At 40.6% G+C, this 26,848-nt stretch overlaps 1 protein-coding gene across 4 annotated transcripts in view; it reads left to right on the top strand.

Moving 5' to 3' along the window:
- ankrd12 (ankyrin repeat domain 12) overlaps nucleotides 1-26,848 on the top strand; it is a 198,332-nt gene that overhangs the window by 88,931 nt on the left and 82,553 nt on the right. For all 4 annotated transcript variants that reach the window (XM_073047322.1, XM_073047339.1, XM_073047313.1 and 1 more), the window contains exon 2: nucleotides 16,150-16,301. In XM_073047322.1, the coding sequence (XP_072903423.1) occupies nucleotides 16,215-16,301 (87 nt within the window). In that variant the 5' untranslated portion in view covers nucleotides 16,150-16,214. The remainder of the gene's footprint in view (nucleotides 1-16,149; nucleotides 16,302-26,848) is intronic.

The raw sequence follows: 26,848 nt of genomic DNA, 5'->3' as shown, positions 1-26,848 counted from the left end.
GCTGTTAGGATTCAGAACTGGCTTGCGTATAGAAGACAGAGGGTAGTGGTTGAAGGGACTTAAGACCATAAGACATAGGAGCAGAATTAGGCCATTTAGCCCATCGAGTCTGCTCCACCATTTAATCATGCCTGATCCTTTCTTTCTCTGCACCAACCACATTTCCTGGCCTTGTCCCCATAACCTTTGATGCTGTGTCCAATCAAGAACCTATCAATCTTTGCCTTAAATACACTAAATGACCTGGCCTCCAGAGCTGCACGTGGCAACAAATTCCACAAATATACTACCCTCTAGCTAAAGAAATTTCTCTGCATCTCTGTTTTGAATGGGTGCCCCTCTACCCTAAAGCTGTTCCCTGCACCATGGAAAACATCCTTTCCACATCTACTCTGTCTAAGCCTTTCAGCATTTGAAAGGTTTTAATGAGACCCCCCCCCCCCCCCATCCTTCTAAATTCCAGCAAATACAGACCCAGAACCATCAAATGTTCGTCGTATAATGCTTTCATTGCTGGAAGCATCCTTGTGAACCTCCTCTGGCCCCTCTCCAATGCCAGCACATCTCTTCTAAGATGAGGAGCCCAAAACTGTACACAGTACTCAAGGTGAGGGCTCACCTTATAAAGCCTTCCTCACCACCATCTCAACCTGCAAGTTAACCTTTAGGGTGTTCTGCATCTCAGATTTTTGGATTTTCTCCCCATTTAGAAAATAGTCTGCACATTTATTTCTACTACCAAAGTGCATGACCATGCATCTTCCAACATTATATTTCATTTGCCACTTTCTTGCCCATTCTCCTGATCTGTCTAAGTCCTGGCAACAAAGCCATCTATTCAATCATCTTAATCATTTATATACAGCATAAAAAGAAGTGGTCCCAGCACCAACCACTGCGGAACACCACTAGTCACTGGCAGCCAACCAGACAAGGATCCTTTTACTTCCGCTCGCTGCCTCCCATCAATCAGCCGATGCTCTAACCTTACCAGTAACTTTCCTGTAACACTATGGGCTCTTAACTTGGTAAGCAGCCTCAAGTGTGGCACCTTGTCAAAGGCCTTCTGAAAGTCCAAATATACAATATCCACTGCATCCCCTTTATCTATCCTACTTGTAATCTCCTCAAAGAATTCCAACAGGTTCATCAGGCAGGGTTTTCCCTGAAGGATCTGAAGGAAACCATGCTGACTGTACTATCTTGTCCTGTGTCACCAAGTACTCCATCACCTCATCTGGAACAATTGACTCCGAATTCTTCCCAACCACTGAGGTCTATAATCTCCTTTCTGCTGCCTTCCTCCTTTCTTAAAGAGTGGAGTGATATTTGCAATTTTCCAATCCTCTGGCACCAAGCCAGAGTCTAATAATTTTTGAAAGTTCATTTCTAATGCTGCCAGAATCTCTAACGCTACATCTTTCAGAACCCTAGGGTGCAGTTCATTTGCTCTGGGTAAATTATGTACTTTCAGGTCTTTCAGCTTTTTGAGCACCTTCTCCCTTGTAATAGTAACTGTATCCACTTCTCTTCCTTCACACACTACAACATCAGGCACACTGCTAGTGTCTTCCACAGTGAAGACTGATGCAAAATGCTCATTTAGTTCATTTGCCATCTCCTTGTTCCCCTTTATTATTTCTCCTGCCTCAATTTCTAGTAGTCCTATATCCTCTCTTATTTATTTTACATACTTGTAAAAGCTTTTACTGTCCACATTGATATTATTTGCTAGCTTGCTTTCATATTTCATCTTTTCCCTTCTAATGATTCTTTTAGTTGCTCTCTGTAGGTTAAGAAGTTCCCTATCCTGTCTTACCACTAATTTTTGCTTTGTTGTATGCTCTTTTGTTTTTACATTAGCTTTGACTTCCCTTGTCAGCCTCCCTTGTACTATTTTGCCATTTGAGTATTTTTTCATTTTTGGACTACACAGGTTCTGCACCTTCCTCATTTTTCCCCAGAAAGGCACGCCATTGCTGCCCTGCTGACATCCCTGCCAGCAGTTCCTTCCAATTTACTTAGGCCAACTCCTCTCTCATACTACTGTAATTTCTCTTCCTCCACTTAAATACTGCTACGTCAGACTTTACTTGCTCCCTATCAAATTTCAAGTTGAACTTCATATTGTAATCACTGGTTCTTAAGGGTTCTTTTTACCTTAAGCTCCCTAATCACCTCTGGTTCATTACATAACATCCAGTCCAGTATAATTGATCCCCAAGTAGGCTTAATTACAAACTGCTCTAAAAAACCATCTCTTAACCATTCAACAAATTCACTCTCTTGAGATCCATTACCAACCTGATTTTCCCAATTGGTCTGCATGTCAAAATCTCCCAACACTATCATAACATTGCCCTTTTGACTCACCTTTTCTATTTCCTGTTGGGAAGCCTGTATATAACTGCCATCAGGGTCCTTTTGCCCTTGCAGTTTCTTAACCAGGATTCAACATCTTCTGAACCTATGTCACATCTTTCTACTGATTTGATGCCATTCTTTACCAGTAGAGCCACGCCACCCCTTCTGCCTACCTTGCTATCCCTCCGATACAACATTAACCTTGGACATTCAGCTCCCAACCACAACTGTCCTTCAGCCACGATTCAATGATGGCCACATCATCATCCTGGGAATCTGTAATAGTGCAACAAGATCATCTGCCTTATTTCTTACACTCTGCGCATTGTGATACAACACCTTGAGGTACTGTATTTGTTACCCTTTTTGATTTTGCATTACTGATGTACTGATACTCACCCTGTTGACTGTGACTTTATCCCATCATCTGCCTGCCCTTCCTGACAGTCTGACTGCATGCTATCTTTACTTGACTTATTCAAGCTGGAGATCTGTAATTAGTGGTGTTCCTCAGGGGTTTGTACCAGGACCTCTGCTGTTTGTGATGTACATAAATGACCTGGGTGGAAATGTTTTCAAGTGCATTGTTCTGCCAAGAGCCATTGCATTTTTTTTGTCATTTCAAATCTCCAGGAGTACTGATGAAGGGGGGGTGGTTCAGAGTAAATTAGGAAATTATGAGTTGTATTTGTGGGCCAGTCTATGAGGATTGCCATGCTTCTGATGCCAACGTAGTATGCCCACTACTCTCTAATCCTAATTGCACATCTTTGGAATGTGGGAGGAAACCAGAACACCTGGAGGAACTCAGCAGGCTGGGCAGCATCTATGGAAATGAGTAAACAGTCGATGTTTCGGGCTGAGGCCCTTTGTCAGGATTAGAAAAATAACATCTTTTTTCCCCTAGTCCTGCTGAAGGGTCTCAGCCTGAAACATCGAGTATACTTTTTTCCATAGATGTTGCCTGGCCTGCTGAGTTTCTCCAGCATTTTGTGTGTGTGTTGCTTGGATTTCTAGCATCTGCAAATTTTTTGGCACCCAGAGGAAACTCACATGGTTATGGGAAAAATCTGCAGACTCCTTACAGACAGTGGCAGGAATCGAACTCCGATTAGGAATGACTGGTACTGGAAAACAACTGCATTTACTACTACACTACCGTGCTGCCACTAGATGTGGGGTCATCCACTTTGGTCGAACAAAAACAACACTGCTGGGATTTTTAAATGATGGAAGATTTAAAATCAATGTTCACAGAGACCTAAGAGTGCATAATTTACTGAAGGCAAAAAAAATGTGCATCAGGCAATTGGGAATGATGATAATTTTATTGCAAGATTTTGAATAATGTTTTATGTAATGCTAAGACTTCACTATATACTATTTTGGTCATCTTTCCTAAAAGCAGATTCCTGTTATGAAAAGGAGTGCAACAAAGATTCATTAGATTGGTTCCTGAACTTGTAAATTTAATATAAAAACACAGCAAGTAGTCAGCAAGAGGAACATTTAACTTTTCATTTCATAGACCCTTCATCAGAGCAGTTGATGAAAGATCTTTGACCTAAAGAATTTAACTTTTTCCACAAATGCTACCAAGCCTGCTAAGTGTTTCAAGCATTTTCAGTTTTATTCTTGGGCTGGTGGATCCCCTCACATGGAAAAGGGTATGGGTAGATTAAGTCTCAATTATCTGGAGTTTAGACGAATAAAAGTTGATCTATTGAAATCTGCAGCATTTGTGAAGGATGACTTGACAAAGTGGATGAAGAGGCTGGAAGGGGAGAAATTTCTGCAATATTAGGATGCTGAGTCTTTGGAACTGTCTACTCCAGAGGACTTTAAGGCTCATTCATTGTCTCCATTATGAACAAAGATCACTAGGTTTCTGGATGTTAAGGATTCAAGGAACTTGAAGGGGCATTTGGGTGTTTAGAAAAGTTAAATCAGTCTTGTATGGCTCAGCAAGCTTGAAGGGTCATGTAGCTCACAGGACACATCACATTAAAATTAAATCAGATATTAAGATCTACCATTCAGTAATGAAAAAATTTTTGCACTGCCATTTCTTATTCATTTTTAATAAGCTTTCTATATTTGTTAGTCTAACATGGCACTGGATCAATGTGCTAATTCTCAAGTATAAAAACTGGGGAATTAAGACGAAGTTTGCACTGCCTGGTTGGACTCCATGGAGAATCTGCCAGTACAGCATTGGTGTCCCGGGGCTAACGTTAAATTGAATGTTAGACCGCATTTCATTGCTTGAGTCATAGTCACTCTTCATTGACTCCCAGGTTTAGCTAAAGGACTAGTTTGGGCAACAAGCCAAATCAACTGTACTCCAGCTCAATGAACAACTATGCTGCTTCCTTTCATGTTTGCCTTATAGTGAGAAAGCCTTCACTTGCTGTATGCATGACTGATGTGTTGCTATATTTTATCACCATACACTACAGATTCTTCCAGCTTTCTTTATCTGGATACTCCAACCTTGACCCACACCACCACCTCACGAGTCAAGAAGGCATGACATTATCTATACTTTCTAAGGAGTTTGAGGTCTGCAAGGCTCCCTGCCCTGATTCAAACAACTTTCTACATGAGCAACATCAACAGTGTCTTGTCTAGCTACATCTTTGTGTAGTACAGAAGCTGCAAGGCATCGAATTCTAAGACGCTTCAAAGGATAGTAAAAACCACTAAGAGGATCACCAGGGTCTCCTTCCCCCACCTCTCATATTTCTGATATTTACCAAAAGCAGTGTATGTGAAGGGCCCAAAGTATTCTTGAGATCCCTACCACCCATCCTACAAACTCTTTGACCTACTGTCTTCAGGAAGGAAGTACAGGAGTATTTGGACTAGGACTGCTGGACTGGGTCACAGCTTCTTCCCTCAGGCTGTAGACTAATGAATACACTGTCACCACCAAGGTCTCATCATTAGGACAGTGAGCGGTTTACCCGCACAGCGCACTGCATGAACTCTGCATTATATTTTGTTAACCTATTTGTGGTAATATTTTGTTTTATGTTCTATGTGATATTTTGTTGGTGCTCTGCGGTCCAGAGGAATGTTTCATTTGGTTGTATACATATACAGTAGTAAGATGACAATGAACTTGAATGAATACAGTTGTCACACAAATTCAGTGACCCAGGTTCAGTCCAGACTTTCATGTTTTCTATATGGAATACATGTGTTCCCATATGACTGTGTGGGCTTCTTTGTGTGATCCAGTTGTTCCCACATCATAGAGATCTGCAGGTAGGTTAATTCAGTAAATTACCTTTCATGTTGGTGGTAGGAGCATTAGAGATTTGCTGGGTATGTAGGTATTATTGACTCAGTGGGCTGAATTGCTTTTTGTAAATATTGTAAGGAGATATGGAAATAAGAAAAGACTGGGAAGAAAAATGGAGCGTATTGTTCAAGTAATAAGAAATTAATGGAATTTATAGGGGAATTGAAAAATAATTGTCACTTAATCATGCTATGTTTGAGTTGAGAATGATGGGGCAAGCTTGAGGGGCCTGATAGCCAACTCATGCTATCTCCTTGTATGCTCTGCTTACAGAGAGTAGTTTAATTTTGAACCAACTGCCTTATGTTTCCGGTTTTTACTTTGAAGTGATGACCTGAGAATCATCTTGGAAACAATGAATTCCTTTCACAAGTTAGTATGAGGATTTTTTGCATTATGGTATCCTATTTGGTCACCTCCATCAATGATCATTTTTGTTGGATTGTTCCACGTGGATCTGTTCTGGGATCCTTTCTCTTTGTGATTTTAATAAATGACCTGGATGAGGAAGTAGAAGGGTGGGTTAGTAGGTTTGCTGATGACACAAAAGTTGGAGGCGTTGTGGATACTCTGGAGGATTGTCAGAGGTTACAGCAGGACTTCAGTAGGATGCAGAACTGGGCTGAGAAGTGGCAGATGGAATTAACCCAGATAAGTGTGAAGTGGTTCATTTTGGTAGGTCAAATTTGAAGACAGAATGAAGAATGAATGGTAAGACTCTTGGCAGTGTGGAAGACGGGAAAATCTTGGTGTCCGTGTCCATAAGGTACTCACAGCTGATGCGCAGGTTGACAGTGTTGTTAAGGCGTATGATGTGTTGGGCTTCATCAACTGTGGAATTGAGTTCAAGAGCCGTGAGCAAATATTATAGCTAGACAATACTTTAGATCCCACTTGGAGTACTGTGTTCAGTTCTGGTCACCTCACTACAGGAAAAATATGGGTACTATAAAGAGAATACAGAGGAGATTTACAAGGATGTTGCCTGGATTGGAGACCATGCCTTATGAGAATACCAAATTATAGGAAAGATGTCAACAAAATAGAGAGAGTACAGAGGAGATTTACTAGAATGTTACCTGGGTTTCAGCACCTAAGTTACAGAGAAAGGTTGAACAAGTTAGGTATTTATTCTTTGGAGCATAGAAGGTTGAGGGGGGACTTGATAAAAGTATTTAAAATTGTGAGGGGGATAGATAGAGTTGATGTGGATAGGAGAGATTCAAACAAGAGGACATGAGTTGAGAGTTAGGGGGCAGAAGTTTAGGGGTAACATGAGGGAGAACTTTCTTACTTAGAGAGTGGTAGCTGTGTGGAACGAGCCTCCAGTAGAAGTGGTAGAGGCAGGTTCGATATTGTCATTTAAAAAAAAATTTGGATAGATATATGGACAGGAAAGGAATGGAGGATCATGGGATGAGTGCAGGTAGGTGGGACTAGGTGAGAGTAAGCGTTGGGCACGGACTAGAAGGGCTGAGATGGCCTGTTTCCGTGCTGTAATTGTTATATGGTTATATGGTTAATAGGTTGAGTGAACTTGGTCTTTTCTCCTTGGAGTGATCGAGGATGAGAGGTGACCTGATAAAGGTGTATAAGATGATGAGAGGCATTGATAGTGTAGATAGCCAGAGGCTTTTAATACCCAGGGCTGAAATGGTTAACATGAGGGAGCATAGTTTTAAGATGCTTGGAAGTAGGTACAAGGGGAATGGCAGAGGAAAGTTTTTCACACAAAGAGTGGTAGGTGAGTTGGTCTTTTGAGAGACTCTTAGATAGGTACATGGAGCTTAGAAAAATAGAGGGCTAGGTGGTAAGGAAATTCAAGGCAGTTTCTCAAGTAGGTTACATGGCTGGCACAACATTTTGGGCCAAAGGGCCTATTATAATGTTCTATCGATTTCTGTGTTTCTCCAGAAAAGAAATGATGGACCAATAATGTGTTGATGGTCTTTATTAGACTGGCTGTGTTTTCATTTTGTGGAGGGTAGTGTAAAACATGGTCCATAAATGTGCCAGACTATCTTTTACCTGAAACATCAACTATGTTTCTCTTTCCAGAAATTATCTGATCTGCAGTTCTGTTTTTTATTTCAAATTTTCAGCTTCTACAGGTTTTATTTTCCTTAAGCAGAGAATGTTTACTACTAAATATATTAAGAAATGCAAGGAAAGTTCCTTTATCTAAAATTTGATAGAATATAAAATTACTTTGTGGAGTAGTTAAGATGAATACTGTATAATAAAATGCATTTAAGTGGAATTTGGAAGAGGGAAAGATGTGCTTGGTGGTGTGATCCAGTTGGAGATGATGGAAGTTACGGAAAGTTATGTGCTGGATAGGAAGGCTGGTGGGGTCATAGGGGAAGACGAGAGGAACCCTATCTCTGGTGGGCGGTGGAGTGGCAGTAGGATAGGATGAGGGCAGACTTGTGTAAAATTAAAGTGATGTGGTTGAAGGCAGCGTTGCTGGTGGAGGAAGGGAAGCCCCTTCCTTTGAAGAAGGAGGACAGCTCCTTAATTCTGAAATGAACAGCCTCATCCTGAGAGCAGGTGCAGTGGAGATGGACCTGCAGGCACAGGCATCTCCAAACAGTGATCGCTGCTGCCAACCTCAGCAATTCTAATGATCCCAAGCAGATTCAGAACCTGGACTCCACCGCCATCAATGCAGTTTTCAATGACTTCCAAAGTGCCAATTGCGCAACCTCCAACTCTGACTTCAGTCTTGACGGATAGAATTTCCAGGCTAGATCTTTGTGCACTGTCACTGGAACCCCAGACCCCTTCTAGTTTACAATTCTGTGTCTCTCAGGTCCCATGCCAGCTCAGAGACTCTAACTCCCTCTCCCCCAACCTTCCTTTCTCCTCTGACACTACCAACCCCCCACGCCCCCCAATCCCAACTCTCATCCATGCTGGGTCGTCACCATCCCTTCTGACTTTCCCCTCAGTAGGAGCCTCAATTTTGTCCCCCTGCACCCACATCTCAGTGAGCTCTGCACCCACCAAGATGATGAGTTCTTCTGCCACCTCTGTCGCATGCTACTTTTTCAGCAAGGATTCTCCAACCCACACCAATGACCCCTTCTCACACCTTCAACCTTGCTCTTACTGGACTCTGTGCTCTGGTCTTCTGCCTGCTCTGGGTCTTCACCATCAAACCTGCAGACAAAGAAAGTGGCGGACTGACCCCTACCTAGCTGAAGCCAGGCGACATCTGTCAGACACCACCTCTTACTTGCCCCTTGAACAGGACTCCACTGAGAAGCACCAGGTCATTGTCTCCTGCACCAACACTAACCTTATTAACTCTTGGGGATCTCCCATCCCCTGGCACCAACCTCACAGTTCCCACACCTCTCATTTCTACCTCCTACCCAAGATGTACAACTTGCCTGTCTATATAGATCTATTGTTCCTTCCCCACTGAACTCATATTTCCAAACCTCAACTCAGTTTTATCTGCCCTGGTTCAGCCCCTTCCTACCTATATCCATGATGCTTCACACACTCTTGATCTTTTCAGTGATTTCAAGTTCCCTGGCCCAGATTATCTTGGATTTTCACTATGGATGTTCAATCCTTATACACCTCCATCACCTACCAGGAAGGCCTCAGAGCTCTGTTTCTTTCTGGACACCAGTTCTCCTCCATGTGGTGAAACTGGCCCTCGCTCGCAATAATTTCTCCTTCAGCTCCTCCCACTTCTTTCAAACAGAAGGTGTAGCCATGAGTACTTGCATGGATCCATGCAATGCCTGCTCTTTTGTCAGCTACATCAAACAGCCTATGTTCCAAGCCTACACTGGTATCACTCCCAATTTTTCTGTGCTACATTGATGATGTAATTGGTGCTGCTTCCTGCAGTCAGGTAGAGCTCGTCACCTTCATCAACTTTGCCTCCAACTTCCACTCTGCCCTCAGATTTAGGGACACCTCCCACCCCTTTCTTGATTTCTCTTCTCTCTCCCTGCAGACAGCTTACCCAGTGATATGTTTTATAAACCCATGGACTCTCACACCTACCTGGGACTATACCTTTTCCCACCTCGTTACTAGTAATGTTGCCATCGCCTTCTCTCAATTCCTCCAACTCTGCCATATCTGCTCTCAGGATGAGGCTTATCATTCCAGAACAGAGGAGGTGCCCTCCTTCTTAAAAGAAATGGGGTTTCCTTCCTCTACCATCAACGCTGCCCTCAATTGCATAGTTTACATTTTGCGCATGTTTGCCCTCATCCCATTCTCCCACCACCCCACAAGGGATGGAGTTCCTCTGGTCCTCACCTACCGCCCCAGCAGCCTCTCGTCCAGTGCATAATTCTCTGTAACTAACACTATCTCCAACGGGATTCCACCACCACATCTTTTGCTGCTCCCTATGTGACTTCCTTGTCCATTCAATCCTCCCCACTGATCTCACTCCTGACACTTAACTTTGTAAGCGTAACATGTGCTACACCTGCCCCATACCTCCTCCCTTACTACCATTCAGGGCCACAAACAGTCCTTCCAGGTAAGGCGACAGTTCACCTGTGAGTCTGTTTGGATCATCTATTGTATTTGGTGCTCCTGGTGTGGCCACCTGTATATCAATGATACTCAATTTAGAATAGAAGGGCACTTCGCTGAGCACCTACACTCTGTCTGGTAGAAAACGAGGGATCTTCCATTGGCCACCCATTTTAACTCCACCTTCCATTCCAATGTGTCAGTCCATGGCTTCCTGTACTGCCGCAATGAGGCCACACTCAGGTTGGAAGAGAAACACTTTATATTCCGTCTGGGTAGCCTCCAACCTGATTGTGTAAACATAGATTTCTCAAATTTCCGGTAATGCCCTCCCCCCTTCCCCATTCCCATTTCCCTCTCTCACTTCATCTCCTTACCTGACCATCACCTTCCCTGGTGCTCCTGCTGCTTCCCTTTCTTGAATGGTCTTCTGTCCTATCCTATCAGTTCCCCCTTCCCCATCCCGGTTTCACCTATCACCTTTTGCCATACATTTCTTCCTCCCCCCCTCATCTTTTTACACTGACTTCCCATCTTTTTTCTCCAGTTCTGATGAAGGGTCTCAGCCCAGAACTTCGACTGTTTACTCTCTTTCATAAATGCTGCCTGGCCTGCTGAGTTCCTCCAGCGTTTTGTGTGTGTTGCCTGGATTTCCAGTATCTGCAGATTTTCTCTTGTTTGTGGAAGTACGAAGCTTGCTGGTGCTGAGAACAGTAGATATCTTCCATATTGAGTTCCTTGTTGGTTGTCTTTAGTAAATGGTCTATCTATAATAATTAGCACTGGTTAAGTTGAATGCAATAAAATGTGGGAAATCAGAAAGTAAATTCTTTCATAAAGATTCATTTTTGGACATTTTAGCTGTGTTAATGGGAAGTTCTTTTTGGACAACAAAGGGAATTGCATTGCCTCTGCTTTTGTTTAATTGTTTACTTCTGCTTCAGATTTCTTACTATACAGAGGATTTTCATAACGTAATAGGACATGATGCAATGCAACATGAATGATATTCTAAATGCCCAGTCATGTTAATGAGTATAGACTACTTGAGGTGGAGTATGGGTGGGGGTAGGAATCAAAATTAATGCAATCATGTTTTCACTTTAAACTGAAGATGTCCTCAATGGTGGGGGGGAGGCTTGTACCCATGATCAAGCTTGCTGAGTCTACAACTATCAGCAACCTCTTTCAATCCTGTGTACGATTTTCAGGAACTTAGACCCTTTCTACCACTGACCCCTCAGTGAGGATTGGTGTTTGATCTCTTGGCTTCCCATTCCTGAAGTCCACAGTTAATTTCTTCATCTTTGCTGACGTTGACTGCATGATTGTTGTGACGCCACTCAACCAGCTGGTCTATCTTGGGCCTGCATGCTTCTGAGATTCTGCCAACAGCCTGTGGTTGTGAAAAAGGATTTAGTGCTTTCCCAGCATATATGATGAGTGAAGTCTTGGGTTACTGGTATCGATTTTAACCAATGTTTCGATAACAGACTGTCATCTTTATCAGGGATGATACTGTGATTGGAGGTTCTGAAGGTGTAGATCCAACTCTTGTTTGAAGCATGGGTCCAATATCCTAACACGCAGGTTTAATAGAGCTGTTAGGGAGGGTTTAAACTAATTTGGCAGGGGGATGGGGCTCAGTGATAGGGCTGAGGAAGGGAAAAACAGAAATAAATCAAAGATAGTGCACAACAGAGACAATAGAAAGGACGGGCAGGAGATTAGGCATAATCACAGCCAGTGGGATGATTTACAGGGCAATGGAGGCGTGGTGCAGTTAAAACAGAAAGCAACAAATACTGGACTGAAAGTGTTGTATTTGAATGCACGTAGCATAAGAAATAAAATGGGCAATCTTCAAATTCAGCTACAGGTTGGCAAGTATGATGTTGTGGCCTTCTCTGAAATTTGGCGTAAGGATGGCTGCAACTGGGAGTTGAACATCCAAGGACATACAGTGTATTGAAAAGATAGGTTAATAGGCAGAGGGGGTGGTATGGCCCTGTGTATAAGGAATAATATTAAATCATTAGAAAGGGAGGACATGGGATTGGAAGGTGTAGACTCTGGGTTGAGTTAAGAAATGGCAAGGGTAAAAGGACCCTGATGGCAGTTCTATACAGGCCTCCAAACAGCAGCCAGGATGTGGATTACGAATTATAATAAGAGATAGAAAAGGCGTGTAAGAAGGGCAATGTCATGACAAGCATTGGGGATTTTAACATGAAAGTGGAATTGGGAAAACGAGGTCAGTACTGGATCTCGAGAGAATTTGTAGAATGTCCAAGGGATGGCTTTTTGGAACAGCTTGATGTTGAGCCCACTAGGGGATCAGCTGTACTGGATTGGGTGTTGTGCAATGATCCGGAGGTGGTAAGAGAGCTTATGGTTAAGGAACCCTTGAGGAACAGTGATCACAATATTCACAGTGTTCACTTTGAAATTTCAGAAGGAGAAAGTAAATTCCAACAGTCGGAATTTCAGTGGAATAAAGGAAATTAAAATGGCATGAGAGGGGAACTGACCAAGGTTGATTGGAAAGGGACACTAGCAAGATGGACAGCAGAGCAACAATGGAATGGAAGTGCAAGACTGATATATTCCAAATAAGAAATTTTTGAATGGAAGAAGGACACTACCGTGGCTGTCAAGTGAAGTCAGAGCCAACGTAAAAGTAAAAGAGAAGGCATGCAAGGAAGCCAAAGCTAGCAAGAAGATAGAGGATTAAAAAGCTTTTAAAAACTTGCAGAAGGAAACTAAGGTGGTTATTTGAAGAAAAAAAGATGAATTATGAAAGGAAGCTGGTGACTAATATCAAAGAAGATACTAAAAGCTTTTTTAAGTATATAAAGGGTAAAAGAGATAGGACCAATAGAAAATGATGCTAGAGATATTGTATTGAGAGACGCAGAGGAACTGAATGTGTATTTTGCATCAGTCTTCACATCTGCAGTATACTGATATTTTAAAAAGTCAGGGAAGTGAAGTATGTGCAGTGAAAATTACAACTGAGAAGGTGATCTGAGGGTGGATAAATCTGGATCTGATGGAATGCACACTTGGGTTCTGAGGGAAGTAGCTGGAGAGATTGTGGAGGCATTAACAATGATCTTTCAAGAAACTATAGATTCGGGCATTGTACAGGATAACTGGAAAATTGCAAATGTTACTGCACTATTTAAGAACAGTGGGAAGCAGCAGAAAGGAAACTATAGACTTGTTAACCTGACATGAGTGTTGGAATTGATTATTAGGGATATTACGGAGTACCTGGAGGCACAGGACAAGATAGGCCAAAGCCAGCATGGTTTCCTGAAAGGAAAATCCTGCCTGACTAACCTACTACAATTTTTTGAGGAGATTACAAGCAGGGTCGACAAAGGAGATGCAGTAGGTGTGATGTACTCGGATTTTCAGAAGGCCTTTGACAATGTGACGCACATGAGGCTGCTTAGCAAGAGCCCATGGAATTGCAGGGAAGTTACTTGCGTGGGTGGAGCATTGGCTAATCAGCAGTAAACAGAGATTGGGGATATAGGGATCCTATTTTGGCTGGCTGCCAGTTACCAGTGGAGTTCCACAAGGGTCAATATTGTGGCTGCTGCTTTTTACGATGTATTTGAATGATTTGGACTATGGGATTAATGGATTTGTGGCTAAATTTGCCAATGATACAAAGATAGTTGGAGGAGTGGGTAGTGTTGAGGAAACAGAGAGCCTGCAGAGGGACTTAGATAGTTTAGGGGAATGGGCAAAGAAGTGGCAAATGAAATACAATGTTGGAAAGTGTATGGTCATGCACTTTGGTGGAAGAAATAAATGGGCAGACTATTATTTAGTTGGAGAGAGAATTCAAAATGCAGAGATGCAAAGGGACTTGGAAGTCCTTGTGCAAGATGCCCTAAGGTTAACCTCCAGGTTGAGTCTGTGATGAAGAAGGCGAATGCAATGTTGGCATTCATTTCAGAGGTATAGAATATAAGAGCAGAGATGTGATGTTGAGGCTCTATAAGGCACTCATGAGTCCACATGGAGTATTGTGTGCAGTTTTGGGCTCCTTATTTTAGAAAGGATATACTGACTTTGGAGAGGGTTCAGAGAAGATTCACGACGATGATTCCAGGTATGAAAGGGTTACCGTATGATGAACGTCTGGCAGCTCTTGGGCTTTATTCCCTGGAGTTCAGGAGAATGGGGGGGAATCTCATAGAAACATTCCGAGTGTTAAAAGGTCTGAACAGATTAGATATGGCAAAGTTATTTCCCATGGTAGGGGATTCTAGGACAAGAGTGCACGACTTCAGGATTGAAGGACGTCCATTTAGAACAGAGATGTGGAGAAATTACTTTAGTCAGAGCATAGTAAATCTGTGGAATTTGGTGCCACGAGTGGCTGTGGAAGACAAGTTATTGGGTGTATTTCAGGCAGAAATAGATAGGTTCTGGATTAGCCAGGGCATCAAAGGGTATGGGGAGAAGGCAGATGGGTGGGGATGACTGAAAGAATTAGATTAGCCCATGATTGAATGTCAGAGCAGACTCAATGGGCTGAATGGACTACTTCTCCTATATCTTATGGACCTCCATGCTTCTGTCCTTGCAGCTGCTTGGTGAATCTGTAGGGATTTGCAGTGAAGGTAGTTTGTTTGCTAGCTCTCTCTTTCCCTATCTTCTATGCCATTCTGCCCTATGTGGTGTCATAAGCTTACCTCTGAAGATGTTACAGAGCTCGGCAAGTGGTAGTTTCTCCTCTTCACCTGCCCCACTGTACTGCTTAACTAGGGATCAGAACTCTTGACACAGCCGGTGTGTTTTGCCACTCTTATGGATGGTTCATTGTGTGTAGGACTTTGTTGGATTTCTTTGCCACTAGGTTGAATCTCTCAGTAGCAAAGCTGATAATGTTAGTCGATCTAGTCTGGAGTGATCTGTCCTCATCGTCTTGACTGACTATTGCTCAATGTTTTGGACTGCATCCTCCTCAAATTACAGCTGGAGGCCACTTAACCTGCTGATGCTTCTCTGCTTGGAGTGGGAGTTAAAATAGCAAAATATGAAATAAATTAGCTTAAAATATAATTGTGTTTGTCTTGGGATTGGCATATTTTATGCTTTTAAATCCTGTGATATCTTTTACACAAAATGTTGCTTATGTTGCATTTGGTTACTGTAAATTAATATTTGAAATGGATATAAGGTTTTTAGCCAAAACCATGTAGTGTCTTTTATTGACTATTACAGTCCATTGCAAATTTACAAATCTGATCTTATTTGAAGTTTACAGCTTTGATACATAACTAACTGCGTTGTGCATAAAACCTTGTAAAATCATTCAATGAGCAATTCTGTACTATTTCTGCAGTCATAGGTATTCACACAGTAAAAAATGATGACATTATGCCTTATTAATAGAATGTATTTTACTTTGTGCTTAATCCTTCCCTTGTGTATTTGCTATAATTTTCCAAAAAAACTATCAAATAATAACAATTTAGATCTAGAACAGTCAAGCAAATTTAGTGACCTTAAACAGATTTTGCTTTTGATGAAATTGCACTGCCACTGGTAATGGAGTTATTTTTTTCGATGGTCTTTCTATTTACATAATTTCCTTGAAAGTGTGTACTCTTCACACTGCTTAGTTTTGGCCATCCAAAAAAGGGGTGTATACTTAACAGCAGAATCTGTACAAGGTTTTATTCCTCCCATTCCATATCTTGACTTGCTAATAAAGGATCAGTGAGACATCTCCCCAGGAAAGATGTAAAAAGTCCTTATCAAATAGGTATTATTATTGACTTTCTACTTAGTAGTTAAGATTTATTAATTTTTATTGCGATAAAACTGATGCCAGTTAATTCTTAAAGGTATCCCCTAAAGAATTTCCGATAAAGAAGTGTATTTGCATTTCATAGCTGAATACCTCAAGAAAAATGCAATTTGTATTCTCTCTTTTTCAGATAAAGGATGACCAAATTATTGCCTGAAACAGGCAGCTGAGGAGAAAGGATTAAAAAGCTGTAAAATGCCCAAATCTGGGTCTTCCAGAACAGCACAGACTGAAAGTTCTGATAGCAACAGCAACATGGTTGAAAAACAGACTGGAAGGAAGGTAGGTAATGCTTTATAATAGAATATTCTTGGAAATAATTTGTTTGCAGGACTGTCTTTGTAATTTTGTAATAAAGCTAAGAACATTTTCAAAAACAAATTCATTCAAAACTTGTTAGATTTGTAGTCTTGGAATACAGTTTTCAAAGTTAATTATATTAATTTTTAATTACTTTCCAAAGGACTTTCTAAATGCATACATAGTAACCTTTTCTTTACAATGAAAGTGTTACTAGAATTTACATGATATCCTTTTCTGATTATCTTTGTCAGGAATACTTGGTTTGAGTATTCATTATTTGTTTGGATGAGTCATCTGGTAGCAGATGGAAGGCTTTAATTTGTAAGGAGTTTGAATTTCTATTCATATAATTATATTTACTTTTTCATTTCCTGCATGGTAGTTTCCAGAAATGTGTTTGTCACTCTGGGGTGGAGCAGAATGGAACTTTCAAATTTACATGTTTACTCCATTCTGCATCCTAGAAATAAATGGATTTTGCAGATTTCTGTTCAGATATAATTTGTCTTCAAGCCTTCCAGATAGCATAAGGTATCTTTAATGGAAGTATGTAACATTGTTAGATAAGTTCATCTTTGCTCATCTATCACGTAGACTTAATTTTCCAAAAATAATAGTTTTTTCCAGTTTCAATGAATCTGAATTTAAAATCCAATCGCGTCACTACATTCAAACATTTTCTCTCTCTCCTATCCAATCCCTGAGGAATGAGGATGACATCCATTCCATTTTGTGGTTTCTTCATTGACTGATATGAGATCTGCTGATAGTGCCACAAGTGGGGCTGGATTGTGTGGTGGGGTGGGGGAAAAATATAGTTTTGTGAGGTGATGCATTCCTTTTGCTTTTTAAGATGAACTTCTGCGTGTTCCTGAACTCAATGGTCTCAGTGCTCTCCATATAATTTCAATATTTTTGTATTTTTAAACAACATGGAAGGAGTCCATTTAACCCAATGAGTTGATTGGGTTCCTTAGGCTCATTCCCCCTTTATTCCTCCTGTAACCTATATTCTTTCACATGCCATCAGCTCCTGTGCTGATTCTCCTGTCACCCACCTACACCAGTGAGAAATTTACAGTGGCCAATTAAAGGTCACACCTTTAGGTCGCAGAAGGAAGCAGAGCACCTGGAGAAAATGTATACAGTTGCAGGAAGAATGTACAAACTTCACGCAGACAGCATCTGAGGTCGGTATTGAGCTTGGGTCACTGGAGTTTTGCATAGTATCTGTAATTGCTGTGCTAATGTGCTAAGTGAGATGTTTTGTATGCCAAAAGCTCCTTCTCTATTTCAAGAACTCATGGACTATAGATTCTTAGTACTATAAGGGAATATTTTAAAAGTAATGTTTCAGGATCATTGTTGTATTTTTTTTCTGTCCACCTGTAGTCTTTATGATAGAGCTCAGAATAATATGTCTGTTTTATGGAGTCTGGTATTAGGCATACAAATGATGTGGCTTATCCAACTGAGGCAACTGAATGTACTTGGGGCCTCATTGCTGGGGTACTTGTCCTGGAAGAGAATACTGACCTTTCTTCTTGTGCCAGTCAGTTTAGGATTCTGCTGCAAGAATATTATTGGTATTACTCCTGTACTGTGTAGGGTGTCAATGCCTATGAAATGTAAAGGAAGGCAGAGATCTCTGTTGCCATGGGAACTATTAGTTTTTTGCCCATTTCCCATGAAGAAAGCAATGGTAGTGCATTGAAGGTAATTTTTTCCTCAACATTTGCCTGTACTCAAAGCTTGCTTTTGTGATGAGAGAAATCCATTGAACCTTGTGAGTCCTTGGGTCAGGGGTTGGAGGCCTGTGGTGTGGTGGGAGAGAAGGTAGGAAAGGGGTTTGTTTCCCCTTGCTGGCTGCTATTCTTTTGTGTTGTTCTGCTGAGCTTTGTGGGCATGCTATATTAGCAATGCAATGTGTGGTGACGCTTGTGGGCTGTCCCAGCATTTCCTTGGGTGCGTTGGCTGTTAACACAAGTGACATGTTAAGGCTGATTTATACCTGTACATCACATTGACACCGTAGGTACCGTGTACCCCTACGCTGTAGGGTGACATACACTTCCCCAGAAAAGTAACTCGTGCGTCACAGTGACGCAGACCGCAACAACTGTGATTGGTCTGCTTGGTAGCATCACATTTCTGGTTGCTTTTTCTCCACCATGTCTGTATACCAATGCGAAATAGATGAACCAAATCGTCAAATCTACCTGCCAACATGCGAAAATGTTTGAAATGCATTTCCTCGTCCATGTCTCTCACAAAGAAACTCAACACACTGGCATAGAAACCCCACCACCAACTAGCATTTTTGCGCACACCAACGCATGCTTGCTACAGTGTAGAGCAACGCAGAAGTGAAAATCAGGGCTATGGCGTAGCCCGTACACACAAGTATAAATCAGCCTTTACACTGTATATTTCAATTTACGTGATAAATCTGAATCCAACTCAACAGTCCAGTCAATTCCACTCTCCTCTTTCCCTGTAGACATGTCACTTATTTTTGTCACATGCTAATTATGTCTCCTTTTGATTCTTGTGCTACCTATCTACGCCATTTTTTTTCTGTAGACAGCGAACTTGCCTTCTCATCTTTCAGGCATGATTTTGGAACACCTGGCAGAAATACACATAACCATGGAGAGAACATGTAAACTCTACACAAAGCACTTAATATACTGCAAAATGGATTTTAGTTACTAGTCAGTAACATGCGTTGAATATCATGTCATAATAATAGCTCACAAAATGAAGGATTGACATCCTCACTGTAGTTCTAAAGATTTGTGTCCCATGCTAAAACAGACCTGGTTAAGCATGTGGTATTTTACATCTGATTTTCAAAATCCAGTCACCTTCTTTGGACATTCAGTGGCCTATTGCTATTGCCAAATCCTATTCAGTCAACTTCCTGGGCGTTGCCACTTCCTGGTATCTTAACTGGATCAACCACATAAATGCCATGACTGCAAGAGTATAGATTGTTCAATAACAAATTATAACAATCCTGATCACAAAAGTTATTTGTCTTTTGTGTTTTCTTCCCACCAGAAAGCACGTCAGGAATGATGAAATATCTCCACTTCTTAGAAACTAAGGCATTTCTTTTAACAGGTTCAATACCATATTTAAAAAAAATATGATTGCAAATCCCACCCCTAACATCCTCTTTCTTGTATATTCACATTTAACCCTGTCAGATGTATCCTCTAAGATGTACTAAAGAAGCCTGAATAAGCTTTTTCAACAATCCTGTTTTTTAACCTTCTAGGATCATAGATTCAGTACTTCAAGATCGTAACATACAAATTCTCTTCCAAGCTGTACACCATTGTATCTTATAGGAAATGGGTTTCTGTGCCTGCATTTTCCCTGAGTTAGAATCCTGAACTTATTTTTGTGATATCTCATGTTGGAATGTAAACTTGGTAATTTTTTTCTTATTGTCACATCTACTGAGATGCTATGAAAAAGCTTTTGTGTGTCATTCAGACAGATAATTCCAGAGATTAGTAAATCAAGGTAATAACAAAAGGGAAGTGTTACAGTTACAGAGAAAGTGCAGTACAGGTAGACAAAATGGAAGGGCAATGACTATGTAAATTGTAAGATCAAGATCTTGTCTTTTGGTGTATGAGAGATCTGTTCAAGAGATTTTATAACAGCAGGATGGAAGCTGTCCTTGAGACTGATGGTACATGTAGGTACATAGCTGTTTTTCATCACTACAGTCAGAGTACGATTTCTCTCTGACTCCAGGAGATGAAGTAGACATTTTACTATGCACCTTCTCAAGAGCATTTCACATTAGACGATAAATGGAGTATTTCCCATGAATTGAAAATATGAAAAAAACAGTTGGTTACATCTTCAGACAGTTTAATGGTAGAGGAAATTGACAGACCAGGTCTGATCTGAACATTCATTCTTTTCATTTGTGCAAAAGAACTGTTAATATTATCTAATGGTGGCAACCTACAATGAAATAGTTTGACTGAAAACTGCTTCGTTCTGGAGTACAATTTTTCAAAAGTGCATCTGGTAAGTCATTGACATACATAGTTTTTCTTGCGTAGGCTGGATCCTTTTCTCTGTTATGGGGATGGTGTAGAGACGACTTGAAACCAAGCTAAAAGTTACTGAGAGGCTAAGGGAGGCAATATTATACTATATGACGTGCTTCCAACTAACTGAATTCCAAGTTGAAAAGGTACATTTAATCCTTTATTACAAATCCACATTAAAATCATTAGACGCTTCCATAATTCATGTAAAAGTAATTGGATCAAATTGAAACTAGAATGAACGGTCAGTGAAATTATCTGCTCCCTACTCACCCCCTTTCTATTCTGCCAAACAAGTGACTATATTCATTTATTTTAACCACTAATTCCCACTCAAACCCAAGGACGAATTACCTTAACCCAGAATGATCCCATTACAATACTATAATAATTACATTTACTTATTACTGAACAGGAAACGTGAAATCCTCAAGGATAATCATATTGTCAACACATTTTAATATTATGCAAATGTCATCTTTTTTCTTTAAACCAAGTCCTGTAACAGTCATCTAGGCCAAAGGTTATTAGCACTTAGACCAGTACAGAGCGATCTTTACTACCACTCTCTTTCAATTCAGTAAGTCAAGTTAATGTCATGAAGTCAAACTACCAAAGTAATTGAAGCTTCTAGAGCTGTAGCTTCTCAAACGTCTATCTCCTGTAGAAGACCGATCTTGGTTGTAAGCCTATTCAGACAGTTGATCTTGGTCATGATGCACACCTGTCACATAAATCCTCTTCTGGAAAGGCTGGATGACTCTTACCCATGAGTTTCAAAGCACTGTGTCATCAACTATAAGCACAAATTTTCCTGGGAGGAAGTTGTGCTTTGTACAAGACCTTTTCTGATGTTCCTGTAACTGTGGTAAGTACTCCTTGACCCACTGTTTCCAAAACAAGTTTGACATGTATTGGACCTGCTCCCATCTAAGATGAGCATAAAGTGATGCTCTCTGAAAAGTCGCTCCACAGTCAAGCACACATGGAATTTCCTTTTTCTGTAGTGATAAACACGGTGTGGAATATACCAAACTTTTCCATCACTGCATTTTAGATCCTGAGCAGGTACTCTCTCAGCACAGCCTTTGGAGATGACATCCTTCATGAAAGCTGCGTAGTCAGTATAAAATGACAAATCCCTCTTAAAGCTCTTCCTTAAATTCAAAGCAGGATAGTAGCCATCCACCAGTTTTGCAGAATTTGCAACCAACTCCATGAATTTGTGGTCTTTCCTTGACGAACTGGGCTGCTCATCCTGACTGCATTCAGCGAAGTTTATCTTAAACTGCTGCTGCCAAAGCTCATCCAATTTCAAAACTGAGATCCTGCTGTCAACTCTGGCAGTGCACAATCTCTTCCTTGCTCTCCTTTCAGTGGTCTGCAGTCCAACCCACCATTGTTCAAATTGTATAGTCTATCATTAACACTGCTACTCACTTGCAATGGCTCCAAAGCTTTAGGCACATTTGTCCCTATCTGCAGCTCGATTTCTGAATCAACCTCTGGCAAATGGACATGTTTCAGGTGAGACCATCCCTGGAGATCCCTCTGTCATGGAAAGTTCCCTCCATGGACAGATATACTTTACTGTGAAGAGATGTTAAGTAGTTCACAATAATTTTCACCATTTAAACCAGCCACTTCCAATTCTGAAACAGTCTGGAACTCACAACCTTCTCATTGTCTGTAGGAGAATGTGAGTCTTTTTTTCCTGTAAGGTTGAGCTTGTTTCATTAGGCCCATTGTGCAGAAAACTTCTGTACTACATTAATCTAGGAAAACTCAAGTAACCACCATCTTGATACCTTTCTTAGACTTCACTTGTACTGGAACTATAGGAAATTTACAGTCATGATCACCAGCCCCGTAAGGCCCCTGGATACCAGAACACTACTCACTACTATGTCTGATTCTTTCACAGCATCTTCTGATTCTGCTCTCCCTTCCTGTGAGTAGATATGAAGTATGATGGGATGCTTAAAACTGGAAAACTTGCATGAAAGACACTTCCTGCGATCTTTGCTGATGCGTCCTGTACACAAACAGCCACCATTTTCCTTTAGGAAGACAATCTTCTCACTATGGCCTTTTTCTCCAGCTGAGGGCACAAATCTAATGTGTGTTCACCCCCATAGAACAGACAAGCCCTTTTGGCTGATGAGACCATTTCCCTCCCTTTAGTTCCAGGTTCAGTATTAGCTTTGCTTCCCACAGTGGCCACAGTAGTGGCAAAGCTGCTTCCTTTAGCTCTAGAACAATGCTGTTAGTTAGTTTTTTCATACCTTTGTTTATTGCAGGTAATGGAGCATCCTTCATAATCCCCAAACACTGAGTTTGTTGCAACCTTTACTTCCCTTTCAATAAAATTAACAATGTTAATGAAAGTAGCCTTACAATTGTGCCTTTCTTACAATTCACAGGCCACCATTTACCTTCCCCTAAGCTTATGAGGCAGTTTCTTTAGAACAGTCAACGTATTAGCAGGCATGTCCAGCTCACTTTATGCACTGCATTTCTTCAATGACACTGCAACAGCCTCTAAGAAAAAGACTGAAATCTTGAAAAGCTTTCATATCTTCAGATTGATGGATATCCATGAGAACCTTTTCCATGTAGGTGGATGCAATCTGTTTAGTATCAACATGTTCCTGTAGTAAAGCCTTAGCCTTGACATATTCTCTCTTAGAGTCAATGTTCAGGCAACTTCTAACAAGTTCCCTAGGATGACCCCCTTGCGTACTGTTTCAAGGAAACAGAGTCAGTCACTATGGCTGTCGGTCTTGCTTTCTACACTGTTTTCATAGGCCTGCATGATTTTAAATTGAATCGCTGTTGAAGATTTGAATCTTTTAGGCAAGGATGAAAGATGTTTGTGTGCAAATAAGGTTGTTATTTCATTTAACTTCCTCATAATATCCAAAGTACTGTTTGATCTCTGTCATCTGAAACAAGTGTTTCCATGCTGTAAGTGAATGTTCCCAAGAGCACCTCGAGCTGCTGGATGTGGAATAGGTTCAGAGTGCTTCAGTAGTGCAGACTGAGAATAAAAACCCTGAACTACTACTTGGGGGTTTTGTTCATGTTTCCCAGTCATTTGAGGAATGAATAAATCAGCATTGACATTGGGTGTTGTTTTTTTTTTCTTTGTCTTTTCAATATAGGAATTAATGCCATTGGACTGTCCTTTTGCAGCACTTCAATCACTCAATATACATGAAGCCCTTAGCTCACTAACTTTAGCCATATTTGCAACAATTTCTTCCCCCATTTTCCTTCCTTTTCAATTGCTGTTCCTCTTGCTCTTCCAGCACATATTTGTCCTTCAATTGGGAAACATCGTCTGTTGGAATGTAAGGAAGGCCTTCATTCATTACAGTAGCATTAGATTGAACATGGCCGTCAATGTGAAATGTTTGAACCAACCATTGTTTTACATCCTCTTAATGCTGTGTTTATCAATGTTTGTGAACCATTCATTTTGTTTTCCTGTTCATCCTTGAGAAGTAAAAGAATCACTGTGATGTACCTTAGTGGCAGCTTCACAAAGGTTAGCCAAGTTTTCAAATTGAGATTGCATCTGTAAGGCACTTTCCTTATTTTTCATAAGATCTTTAAGTAATGGTATTAAACCTTCAATTTTGTTCACAGTTGTTCTACACTCCTTTGGAAGACTTTCAATTTTATTCACCAAAGTTTTGGTAGTAAGTTTAACTTTTCTCTTGCCAGCCTTCATTTCAGAGCCACTGACGTCAATGCCATCCTTTGATCCGCGCATGTTTGCAAAATGCATTTGCATTGTTCCGTTCAATCAACGCAGGCAACAAATAAGCTATTCGGGCACCTACAGCACATGAACCAAGCCAAATAAACAGCGTTCAATTCAGATGTCAGCAAATAGGACAATATTTCAGCACTTAGGAACTTCACAAACCAGACAACAAGCCAGAACTTTAAACACTTCAATAAAACAGAACAACGAACCATCAAGCAAATGCCATATGATTGAGCAACTGTCCCCAATGGACAGGCAGCACCGACCATTCAAACTGTGTTCCATCCATAAATCCACAGAATGAATCAACGCAGCCATAGGTAGGACTGCCACTTCAGATGCTCACATTGCCAATGTGCCTTCTCAGTGCTGTGATGGTAGTTACCTCAGATAATAGCTGGCCTTTCTTTGTGTTCCTTTCTGTTGGAGTTCTTTTTCCGCCAACAAGTCCAAGTAGTTTTCTTCGTTTAGAATGTGATACATTGTGCAAAATAGTCTGTGCTGATGACTTTGCCATAAACTGGTGTTTGGTATGTGGAAAAAAATTTTGTTGTCAAAATGCAGTGACTACTTGAAAACAAACAAAAAGTCGCTGGGAGGCTAAGTGAGGGAGCATCGCACTGTATGGCGTGCTTCCAACTAACAAAATTCCAAGTCAGAAACTCCATTTAATCCTTTGCTAAAACCAACAATAAAATCATTCAACTCTTCCATAATTAATATAAAAGTGATGGGATCAAATTCAAACAAGAATGAATGGTCAATGAAAACTATGTGCTCCCTACTCACCTCTTTGTAACAGGTGACTATATTTGTTTATTTTAACTGCGACTATGTGCCACATGCCACACACTAACCACTGCCCATGCCCATGTGATAAATTACCTTAACCCAGAGTGAGGATGTGCAACACAAATGCAATACAGACAGACAAAATATAGATACATAGCTCCTACAGATGGGAATCAGAATTTCTTGTAAACAGGGTAGCAACCTGTGGAATTGCTTTCTTGCCATTTTTGATACTTCAAGTATCTCATTTGTTCTTGCCTGTCTGTACTTGCTATGCACCTCCATTTTTTTCCCTTAACTAGAGCCTCAATATCTCTTGAAAACCAAGGTTCCCTAAACCTGTTATCTTTGCCTTTTATTCTGACAGGCGCATACAAGCTGGTGTTTGTTCTAAAATCTTCACTTTTGAAGGCTTCCCACTAACCAAGTAAACCTTTACCAGAAAACAGCCAGTCCCAATCCACACTTGTCAGATCCTTTCTGATGCCTTTTTCCAATTGTCCTTTCTCCAATTTACAATCTCAATCCGAGGACCAGACCTATATTTTCCGTATTTACTTTGAAACTAATGGCGTTATGATCACTAGATGTAAAGTGTTCCCCTACACTAACTTCTGTCATCTGCCCTGTTTCATTCCCTAATAGGAGATCAAGTATTGCGTACTCTGTAGTTGGGAATTCTACGTACTGATTAAGGAGACTTTCCTGAACACCTTTGACAAACTCTATCCCATCTAGATTTCTTATCCTCCAGTTCTGTGTATTCTGAGGTTCTTGAAGAGTCCTATGTGGGATCCCCACATACTATGCATTGTTGATTGTCATCTGTTTCAATGATTTGCATGTACAAACAAGGGTAGGAAGTTTGTAGGTGACAATAAAATAGCTGTTGTCTTTAACAGTGACAGGGGTTATCAGGATTTACAGAGGGGTGTTGATTAGATGGGTAAGTGGGTCAAGAATTGTAAATTTGGATCCATACAAGGTATTAAACTTCTGTAAAGCAAATGAGGATGGGACTTGGGACTTTCACAGTAAACAATAGGGCCCTGTGGAGTGTTGTAGAACAGTAAACCTAGGAGTACAAGTACATGGTTCCCTGAAAATGATATCACAGATAGAAAGGGTGGTTAAGAAGGTTTTTGTCTCTTTGGCCTTCATCCATCATGTCACTGAGTTTAGAAGTTTAATGATAGATTGCAATTGTAGAAGACATTGGTGAGGCCAGATTAGAAGCTGGAATATTATGTGAAGATAAGATCTCATTTGGAATATTGCAGAACATAGAAATCTACAGCGCATTACAGGCGCTTTGGCCCACAATGTTTTGCTGACCATGTAACCTGCTCTCGAAACTGCCTGGAATTTCCCTACCGCATAGCCCTCTATTTTTCTCATTTCATTTTTCAATCTTTTTATTGATTTCCAGTAAAAATATACAAATCAGAGGAGAAGTTCAGCAAACAGATAATGCAAAGGACAAATAAACAGCAATAAAGAAAAGTATATGTTGTCAAAATCAAATAGGTATAATGTTACGCTGTTATATATACAGTATAATTTTTTAAAAGCCACAACTCCTCTTAACAGATCGTAAAAAAAATTGGAAAATTTTATCTATATATAAGGGGGGAAAATCCCCGCTAAACTAAGAACAAAAAAAAGAGAAAAAAAAGGAATGATTGGGCAGTCCATTTGAGGAAAGAATTTTTAAAAAAGGAAAAAGAAAGAACCTCCTTCCAGTCACCTCCGAACCTTCACGGATAAGGATTTTCCCCAAAGACAATAAAGAAAAATAAATAAATAAAAATAAATTAAATCTATTTTTCTAAGCTCCATGTACATATGTAAGAGTCTCATAATAGACCCTATTGTATCTGCTT

Source organism: Hemitrygon akajei, chromosome 1, assembly GCF_048418815.1.
Source record: "Hemitrygon akajei chromosome 1, sHemAka1.3, whole genome shotgun sequence".
Lineage (NCBI taxonomy): Eukaryota > Metazoa > Chordata > Chondrichthyes > Myliobatiformes > Dasyatidae > Hemitrygon > Hemitrygon akajei.
This window is presented reverse-complemented; position numbering and strand designations above follow the sequence as displayed.